Here is a 16,588-nt window from a genome sequence, read left to right on the forward strand (position 1 = left end):
AAAAGTATGTTCTAAATTCTTTAATATCAGCACATAAAACAGTATTACATTTGTGATCAACACAATTCTATAACATTTGAATTGATTCAAAATTGTAACCAACAAAACTGAACTACAGCAGAGAACAGCATGCATTGGATGGTTGTAGTACCATACACACAGTTGCGAGTCCAGGAGTCGATAAAAGGACTGGGAGATGGGGCTAAAGGTGCCCTGAGGGAGTACACGGTGATTTGCACAGTGCCAGCCAGTGTGCAGTGGTTTTGGAGGGTAGAAAAGGGAGAAGGAAGGTCTCTGACTGAGACATCAAGTGATACATAAATGTAGGATGTCAACAAAGAACAAACAGGGTTGGAGTAATCAAACCCACGTTTGTTATCTTGTTATCTGAGAACTCAGAATTTCTTTTCTGACCTCCCAGTTCATTTAGTGAATATGTAACAGACTTTTACTAATGGAATCCAAGAGGAGAGAGAGAGGAAGAGAGAGAGAAAAAAAGAGAGAGAGGTCACACTGTAGTTAACAAAGCAAAAACTGGACTCCAATGATTGTAGGTCAGAATATATTTGAAATCAATACTCATAAAGTTATATTTTAATTTTAGACTAAAGTAGTTTCTGTAAGAAACATGATAATGACTGTTCACTTTGGAGTTTACCATGTTTTCCGTAAGAGGGGATGTGTTTGTGCTTGTCAGACGTATTTCCTTCCTCTGTTATAATTTTATCCAATCTAAATAATGAAAGTTTTCTCTGCATAGACGATTGCACTGCACTAGGAACTATATCCACCTGCATTTGTTTGTGTCCTTCATGCTGAGAGCTGTGAGCATCTTTGTCAAGGACAGAGTGGCCCAGGCTCACCTAGGAATAGAGGCTCTGCAGTCTCTGGTGATGCAGGGTGACCTTCAGAATTTCATTGGAGGACCGTCTGTGGACAAATCTCAGTATGTACGTGTTTTTTATTTCCTCTCACTACAGAATTTGTATAAATAAGATCCATTTTATATTTCACTAAACATTTATTAACTATCTATCATCTATCTGTCCTCTCATTTCTAATCACTCATTTGAATTCATTTTTCAAGAGTATCTGGGAAGTGCATGATTGCAATGGAATTTGATGTATGTATCGCAGTGGCTGTCATGGGTACTTTCAAAAATAAAATCTCATCAGCAAAAGCAGATGCTTAGGATGTAAAAGGCTACCATAGTCAACCTCCTATTGTACCCTTTTTTGTCTCAGCACAACATTCCAAGGCATGATACTTTTCTCTAAATGCCCCAGTCTTAGAGTTCAGAGTCACACAGTAGTTCAGTAAATTTGGTCATGGGAGATGATCAACTTAGGTTGGCACCTGGCACATAATCATAGCAGACTGACTTTTCTTCACAGTCCCAGTGAATGGCCATCTGTATCTCTGTTTCCCTTTGACTTTGTTGTCCTGTAGTGTGATCCTGTTCCCACCTGTGGTTTGCTTTCCCTTGTCTTGTGGAGTAAAGTGACAATGAGCAGGACCAAGCAGACTCTGCGAGGGGAAGATGAACTGAGTCCAGCTCAGTTCAGCAGACCCATGAGCCCTTATGTCATTCCTATCATGGGAAATGTTTACTCCTTTTAGTCATTAAAGTTAATGCAATTTATTTTGCTGTACTACTAACATGAAAATCCCGGAATGAAACAAATTCATCTTAGAAACATGACTAATACTAACATTTTCCTCATTTTTTATTCTATTTTTTCCTGATGATCGTGTCATATATTTTATAAAAAGAAAGAATTATGAAATTTGGTAACTATTAAAAGAAAAAATACCTTACCTTACAAACAGAATCAAGTCTGTAGTTTTTAGAGTCCTGTGTTAAGACAACTTGATTCTGGTCTCTTCAATGTTCTTAGCATTCTCATGAAGATGGCTCAGCCATTTTTTAAAGGCTAGGCTTACAACCAAAAATATAAGACATTTTTGATCACCAGAAGATAAATAAAAGAATTATATTTTAGTGGTCTCAGGGCGGTATTCAGAGTAATGAAATGTCCTAATTCAATGCAATTCTGGTTCATTTGTAACAGGTCGGGTGCAAGATCGCTGTTGTGATGTTTATTTATTTCTTGTCTACAAACTATTATTGGATCCTGGTGGAAGGGCTCTACCTGCATAACTTAATCTTTGTGTCTTTCTTTTCGGACACCAAATACCTGTGGGGCTTCATCTTGATAGGCTGGGGTAAGCACTCACATCGCCTTTCCTCTGACTAGTTATGGGATTGAGTGTATTGCGTTTTGTTCATCACCAGCATTCTTGCAGTTATTTCCCCTACAATGATCCTGCCCATCTTACCTTATTACTTTTCTTTTGTTTCATTGTCCTGTTAATGAAATGCATTTAACAACCTTCTCAAACTCAAATTGCGGTTAGTGTTCCTAGGCCAATTCTCACTAGAACTCTGTGGAGGAAACTGGAAAGAGCACATTATTAGCTGTATTTGTTCAAACCTTCCAGGTCCATGCCATGTGACATGTCTGCTCTGTCCATGATTTCTTCCTAACGGTTTTGAAAGTTGAATTTATAAGCTACAACAGCAGATCTCTGATTTGTGTTTCCAGATCAAATAATGAGAATGTCTGTCACAAAAGCATCTATAGTACTATGTTGACTGTATTTAACACATAAAGTTACAACTAGTTATGGAGCCTTACCATTCTTGGAAGGCGACCATTTTTATTACTTTCAGTGGAATAAATTTAAAAACAGGATATTCACATTCCACAAACTACTTACCAGTACCAGGCAATTACTGGATCATGCAAGATCTCAACAGGAAACAGAGAAAAGGATACAGTGTACTTGTTGAAATTTCAGGGAAAGGAAAGCCTGAAGTGGTTAGAAGAGAAGCATCTGGAGAGTGAACAGTTGCAGACAGACCTAGTTGTTACTTTAATATTTGAATTATGAGCACTCAGCATAGGGGAATGAACTAATGTCTCAGAACTAAATTGGAAGACTTTCTTCTCCTCCCAATGATGCAGGAACCTTTTCCTCTGCCCATTTTGCCTTAAAAGAGTCACAGCATCTGAAAATGTGAACTAAGGAAAGGGAACTTTTGGATAAGTCACTAAAGGCCTTTAGGAAGACAAAATGTCAGCTGGCTATAATGCTGTTATAATTTTGAAACGATGTTTATTAGTAAAGTTTTGTCTGTGAACTCAGCTTGCTTCTTTCCTCTTATGAAATTCTACAGTGATTGTGCACATTATGAATTTGTTTTCTTTTTTTTTCCTCCTCTGATTTCTCATGGCTTGATAATGAACGGGTTCAGGCCTCCTCACCATCTCTTTATTCGGGCTCTTGCCACTCAGCACAGTCTGTTTTTGCTCTAATAAAGTTGGGAGTTGGTCTCAGTGAAAACTTGGAGACCTGGTTTCAAATCTTTCAATGGAGGAAAGAGAAACGGATAAAAGTGACTTGTTTCTCATACACTTCCATGCGAATTAGGTTTCTAACTTTCTTTTACAAACTTAATTTTCTCACAATGATTTTTGTCATTGGCATGATGCAACAGTAAATAAGCACAGTCCTTTTGGATCTCTACTTCATGAGAGGGGTTTAAGAACACACAATAAAGTGCATAGGACTCGCACAGACATGGATAAGGAACATCTTTTACGCATCTTCAGGTTGATTCCATTAGCACAATCCCACATAACAATAAATTCTGTAGCTAGTCTATCTTCTGACTCTCTCTTTGCAACTCCAGCCTTTAAAAGAGATTCTAGGGCAATGGTTCTCAACTGTCCTAATGCTGTGACCCCTTAATGCAGTTCCTCATGTTGTGGTGACCCCCAACCATGAAATTATTTTGTTACAACTTCATAACTGCAATTTTGCTACTGTTATGAGTTGTAATGTAGATATCTGATATGCAGGTTATCTGACATGTCACCCTATGACCCACAGTTGAGAAATGCCATCTAGGGCATATTTAATGAGAAGAATAGTAAAAGCCTTGTAAGACAAACTCCCGGCTCCTAAAACAAAACTCTTTAAAAAGAACAATTTTAGATCTGGTTGATTAATAGATTGCTGTTCTCCTATCTCATAAACTGAGAGACTGATTCTATTTTTTTTTTTTTTTTTTTTTTTTACAAATCCCATTCTTCAAATGCTTAAAAACATGACATCTGCTTTGCAGGATGCTTTTTGGAAGTAGAGAATCCAATTGTTTATTTTCTCTCAATGACATGATTTACTGGCTTTATTATAGAACGTGAACTTGGTTGCTTTCTTTTTATCACTCATTTGAGCCGACTATGGCTTTAAGCTCTCTTCAGCTAGGCAAGGACTCAGAAATCTAGTCCCCATGTTGTAGTGGTACACTGTTTACATTGATTTTTAAAGTAATAATTTTAGATAGTACATTGAAAGGAAAAGAAAGGTACAATTTGAAGAGGAGCCAAAACCTATTTGACTGTCTGCTGAGGTAGAGTGAATGTTATGCAAGAGAGAGCAATGTTGACAAAGGAATCGGAGTGAGCCAGGCATAACACACTCTCTTTATAATACCTGTTTTCTGAGTGTCAGTTCAGTCCCAAGAGTATGGACAGGAGCTTGTTTGGGGTCAAGGTTAGGAGCCAAAAGTAAGGACAAAGCCAAAGCCTTCCTGACTTTGAAACCTGCTGGTAGCTTCTCCTTGCCTTCCACTTAGAATACAAACAGTGTGATGCTCTTAAAGCATCACAGCTTCTTCCAGCTTCTTCCAGCTTTCACCCTTATTGCCCCACTCCTGGGAAGCATGTGTTTGTGTGGCAAAAGTCAGAGTGGACCACCCTCTGCATGGTTATGGCCTCGGGGATTCCAGTTCCCTCCAAATGTGGTTTGACCAAACACCATCATTCTCAGATTTCCAGGTACAATTTTCCCTTTACATTGTCACTCACTTTTCAAATGGATGAGCTGGCATTAGGTGCATTTTTCTTAATTGCAACACTATTTTTTTTAATATGTCTATTTTTCTCTCTCAACTGCTAATTATAGGTGAGAAAAAAACAATCCAATCTGAAAGTAAACATGGATTCCAAACCCTTTTCTTGTTACAGGATTTCCAGCAGCGTTTGTTGTAGCTTGGGCAGTGGTGCGGGCCACTGTGGCAGACACCAGGTTAGTGGAAATCAAAATGGAGGTGGGGGTTTCTGTGGATTCAGGTTTTCTCATGGCTGCTGTTCCTGATATTGTGGTCCTTTTCTGAAGTCACACGAAGTGGCTTGTGTGTAATGGTGCCATAGTAGACTCCATTGCACTGTCCAGAAGCTGTTTAGCAAATAGGTCAGAGAACAGAGAGGCTCACATAGAGATTCAGATGTTGAACTCCGTGATCTATGTAATCAACGAAAAAAAAAAAAAATGATGATCAAAACATGTCTTTGAGGGAGGTTTTTGTTTTTTGTTTTTTGGTTTTTGGTTTTTGGTTTTTGCCTGCTTGTGTGTGATGTCAAGGTGTGAGCCCAGATCCTTGTACTTTCTAGGCATGCAGTCTATCACTAAATTAGACCCTCAGCCCTAAGCTATTGGAAATACAAAAGAAGTCACTTCCAGTCTTATTTTATTTTTCCTTTTTGGCTTTTCAAGACAGAGTTTCTCTGTGCAGCCCTGGCTGCCCTGGGACTCATTCTGTAGATCAGGCTGGTCTCAAACTTGGAGACCCACCTGCCTCTGGCTCCCAAGTGGTGGAATTAAAGGAGTGCACTCCCCACTGCCTGGCCCAGTCTTAACATTTTATCAAGTTTTATTAGATCAGGGGAAGCTAAGCTAATTGATAAAATTGTAAAATAAATACTTTTTGTTTCTTGGTTCTATTTACTTACAAAACTGGCAATGCTTTATAAGACACCTGTGGTGGTTTTAAATACCAACTAGCTTGCTGCAACTTAAAACCATGGGAGAAGAGAGTTCTTGTTGAGGAATTGTCTAGAATTCAGCTGGTCAGCATGTCTGCAGAGGATTATCTTAATTGATATGGGAAGATCCTGATGCCTGTGGGCAGCACAATTCCTTAGACAGAGGGCCTGAATTACCGTAAGCTAGAAGAAAGGTAGCAAACAAGTATCTTGCAAACAAGTATCTAGCAAACAAGTATCTAGCAAACAAGCAGGCAGCATGGATGCTTTTGTTTCTATCTGACTATGGGTGTGGTGTGACTAGTTGATTGAGTTCCTGCCTTGGCTTGCCCTCATTAATGGTCAGTAACTTAGAAATGTTAGCCAAATAATCCTCCTTCTCCCTAATTGCTTCTTGTCAGGGCATTTTATCACAGCAATTGAAACAAACCTACTTTATTCTTGGTTCATTTAGAGGAGATAAGGGATACCAGTGAGTGAGGGGCCTGTAACTCCTTTGTTCTACTTTAGCTTCATCATTCAGAAGCAAAGGTAGGTTGTGCAGTAGAGAAGGCAACAAAGATTTGTACTCAAACATTTTAGGATTTGCATACTCTTCAGGGTCCAGTCCCTCTTGCCTCCTCTATTTTTACTGAATATTGTGCAGAGGGAGGGGAAAGTAGGGGGCCTGGCTTACTCACTGTTAGGATGGTACATGTTCCCAATATTGATGTATAAAGTCCTACTTTCTAGTTAAACACCTGAGCCTGAAACTACAACATTCAACTTTATTTCGTAGAGTGGTGAAATCTACTTAAAATAATTTGAACTGAGTCTAGTTCCTCAGCTATGTATGATGTGGGCCACTGAAAAATTTATTTAAAATAAGGAGTTACAGCATTTTCTTGAAGATGTCTGAAATCTCACTTGCCTCTTTTATTATGTCAAAAAGGAAATTTGAAATTTTAGCACCCTAACCCATCAAAGTCAAGTTTTTGATGCATTTAGAGACAGCTGATTCTTGACCTACTTTCAAATATAATGACTTTATAGAGTTGGAATTTGCATGACGGAATCCCACTTGTTAGGAGACATGATGCTAAAATGTCAGGGAGGCTAAGCAAAAAAGATTGTGAGGATATTATTAAATGCTAAAAACCTGAATTGAAAATATATGAAATACAAAAGCCTTGTAGCTGGTACATCAAGACTTTATAGACGAAGGTTTTTGAGGGTAGTGTGATTCATGATGTGTGCAACTTAGTAACACTCTTTTATCTTCTTTGTCTATTGAATAATGTGAAAGAAATGCCTGCACACAATGTGTGAAATGTTCAATTCAGTGTTCCATGCGCCAGTGAAACAGTTCTGTGTCATAGATTTCCATCCTGTTAAGATTCCAAGTTCATTGGCTGTGCAGACTTCAGCTGGGAGGGATCAGAATTAGTTTGATGTAGGGGTTTTGTTGATCTCTGTTACAGGCTTGCAAAAATGCATGTGCAACTGATGTATTTTTTGTACCAATATGGAAATATAGATGCAATTTTATATGTGTATTCAAAAGGAAAATTGTACAGCAGCATACAAATTATATTTTTTTGTGTGTGAGATAATTGTGTTAGTGTTTTGGTTCCATTTATTGCTCCGGTGACAAAAATAGCAGACAAAAGCAACTTAAGCAAGACTTATTTTGGTTCCCGGTTTGAGGGTATCATGGTGAGAAGTCATGGAGGTAGGCCATGAGGTGGCTGGTCACTGTTATGTGGTCAGGGTGCAGAGAAGGATTAAGGCGTACACTCTGCTTGCTGTCTTCTTTTTATTCAGTTCAGGACTCTCACTGAATGGTGCCACCCATATTTAGGGTGGGGTTTCAGAAATCAACCACCCATTGAGAAATGCACAGACAGGACCAGAGATTTGTCTTGTGGGTGACTCTAGATCATATCATGCTGATAATCTGTATTAGCCATCACAGCTTTCTGTTATTGTGACACAATACTCAAGACAGTCACCTTAAAAGGAGAAAGCTTATATTTAATGCTCGGAGGTCTTGACCCTCAATTGTTGTTGGGAGTATATAGTTCATCACAATGAAAAGGGGCTGTTTACTTCATGGTGTCTGGAAATCAAAAGGAAGGGGCTGGAGGCTCCCAATTTCTCCCTCAAGGCATTCTCTAACAGTTCAACTTCCTTCCACTAGGTGCCACCTGGTAGAGATCCTACCACCTTCCAGTAGGAGATAAAGCCTTAAATGCACGGGATTCTGGAGGGTAATTTATGATCCAAAATACAGCAATAAGGGAAAGCAAGGGTACGCAGTTTGTCTAATTTAGAACTGCATAGGCACTGTCTCATATTTAATAACATAATGAGAAATGCAGGGAAGATCAAAGTGTCCTTTTCTATTTTATGGCTTTTGAAGTGAGACTATATTACTTGTATATGAAAAATGTACGCTAAAAACACATAGTAAGATATTGATAAAGTACAATCTCTTGATAAGATTATTATCTAGAATTTGAAAAATTAGCGTTTTATTGCCTCAAATTCTTTGTATCATTTTCTATGGGTATAATCAATACTGACTTTTGTCTGAGTAGAAGAAATGGAAGACATTTATTTACCTGTCTGTAAGTTTAAAATAATTGCTTCAAGTGTTACATTAAGCTTGTAAGTAGAAGTAATTAAAAAATCTGTAATATTTAATTTAGTGTATGTCTTTTACAAACCAGATTAGGTGAAGTGGAGTTAAACTTATTTTGGATTCAATTTATGTCATTTCAATAATACAAATATTTAATGGCCCTCTGCATTCTATATGGTCTGGGCACTTAAGATACCTCACAACACCCCGCGGTCTCCCAACACTGATCTCTGACCATGTGTTACTTAAATTTCGTTAGGAATTAGGAACTAATTATAGCAAATAGCTAAATTGTGGGGTATTTTTACTAATGCTATTAAAATAAACTATAAAACTTAAGGATAAAATCATGGATCATACACAGATATTAAATGAACACCTGCCAAAATTAATTCCCTATTCAATGAGTAACTAGGAAGATGTTAAATTGGTTCAAATGAGACATGAATGAACCTCTTATATTCATGAAATTTAATACTGAAGATTTACAAATAAATGCAAAATCTACTCAACAGGATGCTAACAATTTATAGTTTATCAACGAAGCTGAGTTTTTATTTATATAAGAACTATTTGTGTTCAATTTTCTGTTGTAGTTCTATAGATAATATGAAATAAATCTATCTCTGAAAGTGATAAATTTTTTTTGCCAAAACTTAAATAATTATGTCTTATTGTGATGTCAATATAAGCAAAGTACTGTTATGCCACAAGAAGAAACTAGGTTTTTCCTGTTTGTTTGTTTTTGTGGCTATAGAAACAACTCTGTAGACCTGAACACTATAGAAGTAACTCCCCAATATTATAGCACTCATGTATGGGCTTCCTCATGGTAAGAAAATCAGGACTTACAACATGTTTTCAATATCCTGGATACTTCAGGATAAGAATTTTAAAAACGTACTTTTTTTTTTTTTTCTCCAAAAGAAGCAGCTTGGACTAGAGTTGATTCTCATTTGTTCATTTTGCCAAATTTATTCATTAAACTTTTTTTCTTTTTTTTCTTTCCGTTTTCCTTCCTTCCTTCCTTTCTTTCTTCCTCCCTCCATTCCTTCCTTCTTCTGCATCTCAGGTGTTGGGAACTTAGCGCTGGAGACCGGTGGATTTACCAGGCTCCAATCTTAGCTGCTATTGGGGTAAGTTTAAAAGTTTATGTAACATCAATTAATAATAATAATAATAACAATAAAATCACCACTAAAACTCTGGGCAAGTCTGCTTGCTGCTTTATTGTACAGTAGGATTTTAGGAACTTTCACATGTTTCTCAACAGCTGGGAGAGCTCAGTGCTGGGGGTCAGGCCCTGTTTGTGGCCAACACTGGAACTGGTACAGACAGTGCTTGCCATTCTTCAAATCAAGGTAACCAGGTGGAATCTGGGGACAGTTCTGAGGGGGCAGTTCTGCAAATATTTACATGTGCAGGGATTTTAAGGCCCCATAGCAGCCCCCCTTTTACCAACTGCATTAACTGGAGTTAATGTTCTTAGTACCCATTAGTGAATGGAGGTAGCAACAAGGGAAAGGTAGGATAATGGCCGAGCAAAGAATTTTGGGGAAACAGTGATAGTGAGGTCCTCTCTAGAGCATCCCCTGACTTTCCTGTTTGTCCTCTTGCTCTGTGGACATGGGTCAGGTCCCCAAAAAGAGATGCTCTACAAGACCCTGTCTACCAGGTAACAAAGGAAAAGGCTAGAGCTGGTGTATACTGCTCAAGACCCATGTGCCTGAATATTTTTACTGTGTATTTCATCTGGGTTGCTGAGGAAAACAAAGTTACACAGCTGGGCCAACAAGACTCAGAAAAATGCTTACTCTTCACTTTCATGGATGATTCCATGGTATCTGCTTCTCTGTGGCTTGATGAAGAGATTACTCTAGTTTATATTCACTTGGTTATTGCATGTAATACAAGATGGTGCACTTCTTTTTAAAAATTTATTTATTTTCTTATTTTACATATTGATCCCAGTTTCCTCCCCCTCCCTCCCTCCCCCTCTCTCTCTCCCTTCCTCTCTCCCTCCTTCCCATGTCCCTTGACCACCCTCCCATCCCATTCCCCTCCACTCCACAGGGAGGATGGTGTCTTCCAGGAGGGGACAACAAAATCTGTCAAGTCATTTGGAGTAGGGACTAGGCCCTCCCTCCTGCCTCTACGTTAAGGGAGTAACCCTCCATGGGGAATGTGCTCCCAAAGTCCTTTTGTGTAAGATGGTGCACATCTGAAAAACACAAATGATAGACGTTAACACCTTAGAAAGTAATTTAAAAGCCCAATTACTGCTTTTGCTTTTCTTTGATCACATTTCTCCTCTGTTTGCCCCTTCCTCCCCCCCACCACTGCCTCCTTCTTGCCTCCTCTCTCCTTTCCTTACAAGTGTCATCCACTTTCCCAGCCCATGACCATGTTGTATCTAGACAATCAATAGGCGTTTATGTTGCTTGTAGGAAAACTGGCAAAAGAACAATAGTGCAGGTCAAACAGGACCTTCACGCGAGGCTTGTGGATGTTGATGTTTAGAGAGGGAAATCAAACGGACAGGTTCAGGATTGAACTCAGGTCCTCATGCTTGTAGGGCAAGGGTGTCACTGAACAAGACATCTTCCAGCCCAAGAATCATTGGCTACTTCCAATATGATAAAGTTCTTTCAGTCAGTCTTATAAATCATAGATAAAATTCAAGAGCAACTATCTGTTCAGCAAAAATTGCCTTTGGGGTTTATTATTACAATTCAATTATAAAAGAAATTCCTCAGTTCTTCACCATTTATTTAGTCTGTGAACGTATCAGCAAGTTCTCATCAGATGCCAGAAATTACATTGGAAATCAATATATCCCTTATTTCTACCAATAACTTGGAGAAAGTTGAGTTATAAGGAAGAAAATTTAAAAGGCAAGTAGAAGCCTGAGGGAAAGAAAAGCCAGCGCTACAAAGAAAAATCAAAACGTAGAGCTTATAATAAAATGAGGAATTATCCTGAGAGTCAAGAGATAAGTCTTAACAGACAGCTCCTTGAGGAAGGGCCTGCTTGGATAACCAGAATGAATTTATCACCTCAGGTAGTAAGATTGCTGATGGAAATGGCTGAGAGGAATCCTGAAAGCATACACATCAATACAATAGAGTCAAGAGTTGGAAGATACAGCAAACCCAGTTCAATGCATGTTAGAACCTTGGTTCTCTATGAAGTGACTATTTCCTTCAATTCTGAAGATTAGTGCTTTATAAGTAAAACTGGCCATTAGAAAATGAAAGGTGCTTTCATATCTATTTCAAAAGAAGGTAGCGATTAATACTAGAAAACCACAAGCAAGAAAATTAGTAATTAATGGGGTGGCTTCGTTCATTTGTTTATTGATTCATGAAGATATTTTTAGAGTGCTTTCCTTTTTATTTTTAATTCATTTTTATTTAAATTAAAACAATTTTAGTTTACATACTAATCCCAGTTTCCTCTCCTTCCCATCCTCCCATCCCCCAACTAATCCTCCCATTCCACTCCCTATCTACTCTTAAGAGAGGGTGAGACTTCCCATGGGGGATCATCAAAATCTGTCACATCATTTGGGACAGGACCTAGATCCTTCCCCCTGTATCTAGGCTGAGAGAGTATCCCTCCATAGAGAATGGGCTCCCAAAGATCATTTGTGCACCAGGGGTAAATACTGGTTCCACTGCCAGAGGTCCCATAGACTGTCCAGGCCCCCCAACTGACACCCACGTTCAGGGGGCCTGGTTCGGTTTTATGCAGGTTGCCCAGCTGTCAGACTGGGGTCCTTGAGTTCCCACTTGCTCAGGTCAGCTGTTTCTGTGGGTTTCCCCATCATGGTTTTGACCCATTTGCTCATCTCTTCCCTCTGTACAACTAGATTCAGCTCAGTGGTTAGCTATGAATCTCTGCTTCTGCTTCCATCAGCTACTGGATGAAGGCTCTATGATGGTATTTAAGGTAGTCATCAATCTCATTATAGGAAAAGGGCATTTAAGGTAGCCTCTCCATTATTGCTCAAATTCTTAGTTGGGGTCATCCTTATGGATCCTTGGAGATTTCCCTAGTGCCAGATTTCTGGTTAAGTCCATAATGGCTCTCTCTATTAAGGTATCTCCTTGCTCTCCTTCTCTGTTCTTTCCCCAACTCGACCTTCCTGATCCCTCATGTTATCCTCCCCCTTCCCTGCTCCCCTCCTCTTTCTCCTACCTCCCTTCCCTCCCCTCCCAATTTACTCAGGAGACTTCATGTTGTGTGTGCTAGCATCAGGAACTAAATATGAGGAATGCTGGGGACAGACGATGTAGAGGTTTTCATGTCTCATAAGAAATTGAGCAAGTGTTCTGCAAGTGGTGGAGAACCCAAGATTTTTATACCAAAGACCCATGGAATCAGAGCTCTCACTCAGAGAGTCCTTGGGGCCTGGAGGAGATTGTCAGTGGGGCTGTTAGGTAGTAAGGATACCGAGGGCAGGTAGGTCTCCGTGGTCATGCTTTTACTGGAGGTTGGTGGGAACTTGGTAGGGGTTCCAGGTTCTTGTGTCCCAGAATGAACAACTGGACCAAGACTGGTGTTCCATAGAGTGATAAAAGATAACTTAAGTTTCAAAATCACAGTAATGTTAATACTAAAGCATGTATTCCTATCTGTAAGTGACTTTAGACACAGAAGGCCTCTCAGAGACACTTTTTGTTCCCCAAAGAGACTTTGGATATGCAGAGCTTTCTGGTGATAGAATGCTATTTCATCCCTTATGCTTAAAGTCTGCTATGCTATCTATGGCTTAGATATTGTAAAGAAGACTGTGAAAGTGCATACCCCAAATGGATAATTCTCTGACAGTTGTATAAAGTACAATCTCAAAAAGTAAACCAAAAACTTTTTTGGGTATGAACTGTTTTGGATAGCAGAAAGCTTTTTTTTTTTTTTTAATGTTTACCAAGCATAGGTATTTAGAGTCTAAAAAAGTTAAGTATGCCTCTGTTTCCATAACTTTTCTGGTGAGGCATTTCAGGACTCACTTTCTGTATACTGAGGGAAAATATAAAGTAATATTCTTATTTTTACTTTCACTTTCTTGCTTCTCATGTGAGGTCCCATTTCTGAAGTCAATAAATATTTGATTAAAGAGAAACTGACTTCCTGGTTACTTTCCATGGCAATCCAGCCAAGCAGTCAGTCAAAACCCACGTGTGGCAGCTGCCTGTATGTGTCTCCTCTCACTGAGTCTGTGTAGAGGTGTAGAGAGTGAGAGCATTGGCACCATAGTGCATGACTTGTCTGTGTAGCGATATTTGCTCCTTTTGTATGGCTATAGGTTGTTTTGAGACAGGATGCTGCTCTGTAGTCCAGGTTGGTCTAGAACTTCTGATCCTTTTGCCTACGTGCTCTGAGTTCTGAGTTTACAGGTAAATCCCATCAGAACTGACATATACAGCATTTTTTTTTTTCTGCACGTGGACTTGTATGAATCCCTAGGGAGGTCTGACCTGTCATAGAGAGTAGACTGTGGTGCTAGACTGCCTTTGACAGGTTTCTCTTCATTCAGTTTGTTGCCTGCAGTTTGGGGGATATATAAACATATATTTCCCTAATCAATGTAATGAAGCATTACATTAAAGGTCTTACATTTAAGATTTTAGTATACTTTGAGGTGATTTAGTCTGTGGTATGATCACAGACTAAAGGATCCAATTTCATTCTTCTGTATATGGATAGCTAGTTTCTTTAACACCATTTATTGAAGAAACTGTCTTTTCCATGTTGTGTGTCCTCACTTTTCCTCTTGAAAATTATTTGAGCATAGATAGGTGGGTTTATTTGTGAGACCTTTAGTTCCAGTGGGCCACCTGCATTTTTATATGATACTGCCACACTGTTTTGATTAGTGTGACTTTGTGAAACAATTTGAAATCAAATAGTATGCTTTCAGTTTTGGCCCTGCTCAATATTGTTTCGACTATTTGGCATTTTAGGTAGTTTCAAATGCATTTAGGTTTGCTTTCTTTTTTCTACTTCTGGGAAGAATGTATTTGGAATTTTGATAAAGATTGCATTGAATATGGTGACCTTTCTTGGTATAATGGCCATTTCAACAAATTAATTCATCCCATCTATCTACATGGGATATTTTCTCATTTATCTGTGTCTTCCTTAATTCCCTTCAACTGTTTTTATTTAATTTTTTTATTATGTGATCATATATATGTATATATATATAATTTTAAATTAGAAACAATCTTGTTTTATATATTAATCCCTGTTCCTGAATCCTCCCCTCTTCCCCTGTACCCCCACCAACCCCAATCCCATCCCCTTCCTACTCCCCAGGGAGGGTGAGGCCTTCCATGGGGAGCATTCAAAGTCTGTCATATCATTTGGAGCAGGGTCAACTGTGTTTATAACTTTCAGTTTACAAATCTTTTCTTTGGTTGTTCCCCACTATCTTATTTTCTCTGTTATTATTGTGAACCCGATTGCTTCTTATTTTCTTTTTGTGTAGTTTAGTGTTTGGGCAATTTTTCAACATTTAGAAGCTTTGGGCCCTACTCTGGGAAGTAAGTGCTCAGGCTGCATCTCTTCACGGAGTCACTGTCTTTTCATGGGTTCCACGTAAGTGGGTTATTCCATAGCTTTGCTCTGTGATCATTTTGTTGTCTTAATTTTTTTCTTTTCTTTGATTACCCAGCACTTTTTTTTTTTGTTGTGGTAGGTCATTTGCTAAGAGACTGCAATGGCAGAGAATCTCATTTTTCTTTTTTTTTTTTTTTTTTTTTTTTTTTTTTTTTTTTGGTGTGGCTAAACAAAACAAGCCATTGCATAGGTGTTTTCAAGATGGGCAACAGCTGATTGTCATATAAGAGAGTTCATCAATGCCATATGGTGCACATTACCAATTATCCTAAACTTGGCACAACTACCTTTATGCAGAGAGAAAATAAACTTCTCAATGCTTTGTGGCAGAAGGTGGCTCTGAACCTTGAAAATGCCTACCTGCAGGAGATAGATAGGCTCCTTATTTCCCCCAAGAGAACCAGGCGACAGGAACTATCTCCTCTGATGCTTGTTCCAAAGTTTTGAGAAAGACATCCTTATGTCTTCAATATGACAAAAGACCTGTCTGATCAACAGAAAGATTTATATATATTTTGGAGAGATGAGAAAGTATGCGGAAATTTTAGTAGGTGAATGGTATGAGGAAAAGGAAGGAAGGAAAAATCTCTTCCCCCTTCTTCACCAGGAACAATGAAGTCTCCGAGTCTTAATATATATTTGTTCATATCCTAACTCCATAGCAGATGTCTCCAGTTAGTTTAAATGTAAAACCACCTTTCAGTGACATCTAGGAAAACTCTCCTATATGATTCCCTTCTGGAATTCCAGACCTTTGGGGATTTCCATGCCAGGCATCCCATATTCTCTAACACTATGAAAGGAAAAGTGAGTTGGGAGCTCCATCGTGGCCTTTCTCTTTCTGAGCAGTTCTGTGATGTGAAAGCATATAGGAAGGTAATGGTAACAGATATGACACAGAACTCACCATGGATTGGGTTCAGGGGCAATAACTCTAATAACAGACCAGGCTGCTTAGCTGCTAAGTGGAGAGAGCTGACATTCTAATGTGAGGATATACATTGTTACCTGGTGAGCTCCAGCCATCTTTAATAGAATCCAAGATCCCTGAGTAGTAGAGGGGACTCTCCTGCTCATGCCCATATTCCTTTGTATCCATGTTTACCTGAACTTGAACTTGTCCACCTCTGCTGATGCTGGTCTGTTCCACATGCCTTTCTGAGCCTTTTGAAGGCTAGGATGTATTTCTCTTGCTTCCCTGGGGTGTCATATTTTCAATTTCACCCTTTGAATGGCTCCAAATCTCAAAGAAACCGAAGGCTTCTTTGTTGACTGTCACCTTGCCCACTAAACTGCGGGGTGTATGTGAGTAAGTAAAATATTGTCTCCTAAACACCTATATTCTTAACGCCTTTTAAGAGTTTCCTGGAACACAGTGGCCACTGGATCAATAGTAGATGTCCTTGGGGACTGAGACAGAAGAAAAGCAAAATAAGGAAAAGCACA

The 16,588-nt window shown here is 38.9% G+C and overlaps 1 protein-coding gene across 1 annotated transcript in view; it reads left to right on the forward strand.

The window, feature by feature from the left end:
- The window catches only part of LOC127226284 (parathyroid hormone 2 receptor), a 62,682-nt gene that overhangs the window by 26,372 nt on the left and 19,722 nt on the right, over positions 1–16,588 (forward strand). Inside the window, exons 6-9 of the mRNA XM_051190186.1 lie at positions 761–950; positions 2,074–2,227; positions 5,098–5,158; positions 9,591–9,654. Coding sequence (XP_051046143.1) covers positions 761–950; positions 2,074–2,227; positions 5,098–5,158; positions 9,591–9,654 — 469 coding nt within the window. The remainder of the gene's footprint in view (positions 1–760; positions 951–2,073; positions 2,228–5,097; positions 5,159–9,590; positions 9,655–16,588) is intronic.

This window comes from Phodopus roborovskii, unplaced genomic scaffold (assembly GCF_943737965.1).
Source record: "Phodopus roborovskii unplaced genomic scaffold, PHOROB, whole genome shotgun sequence".
In the NCBI taxonomy this organism is placed as follows: Eukaryota; Metazoa; Chordata; class Mammalia; order Rodentia; family Cricetidae; genus Phodopus; species Phodopus roborovskii.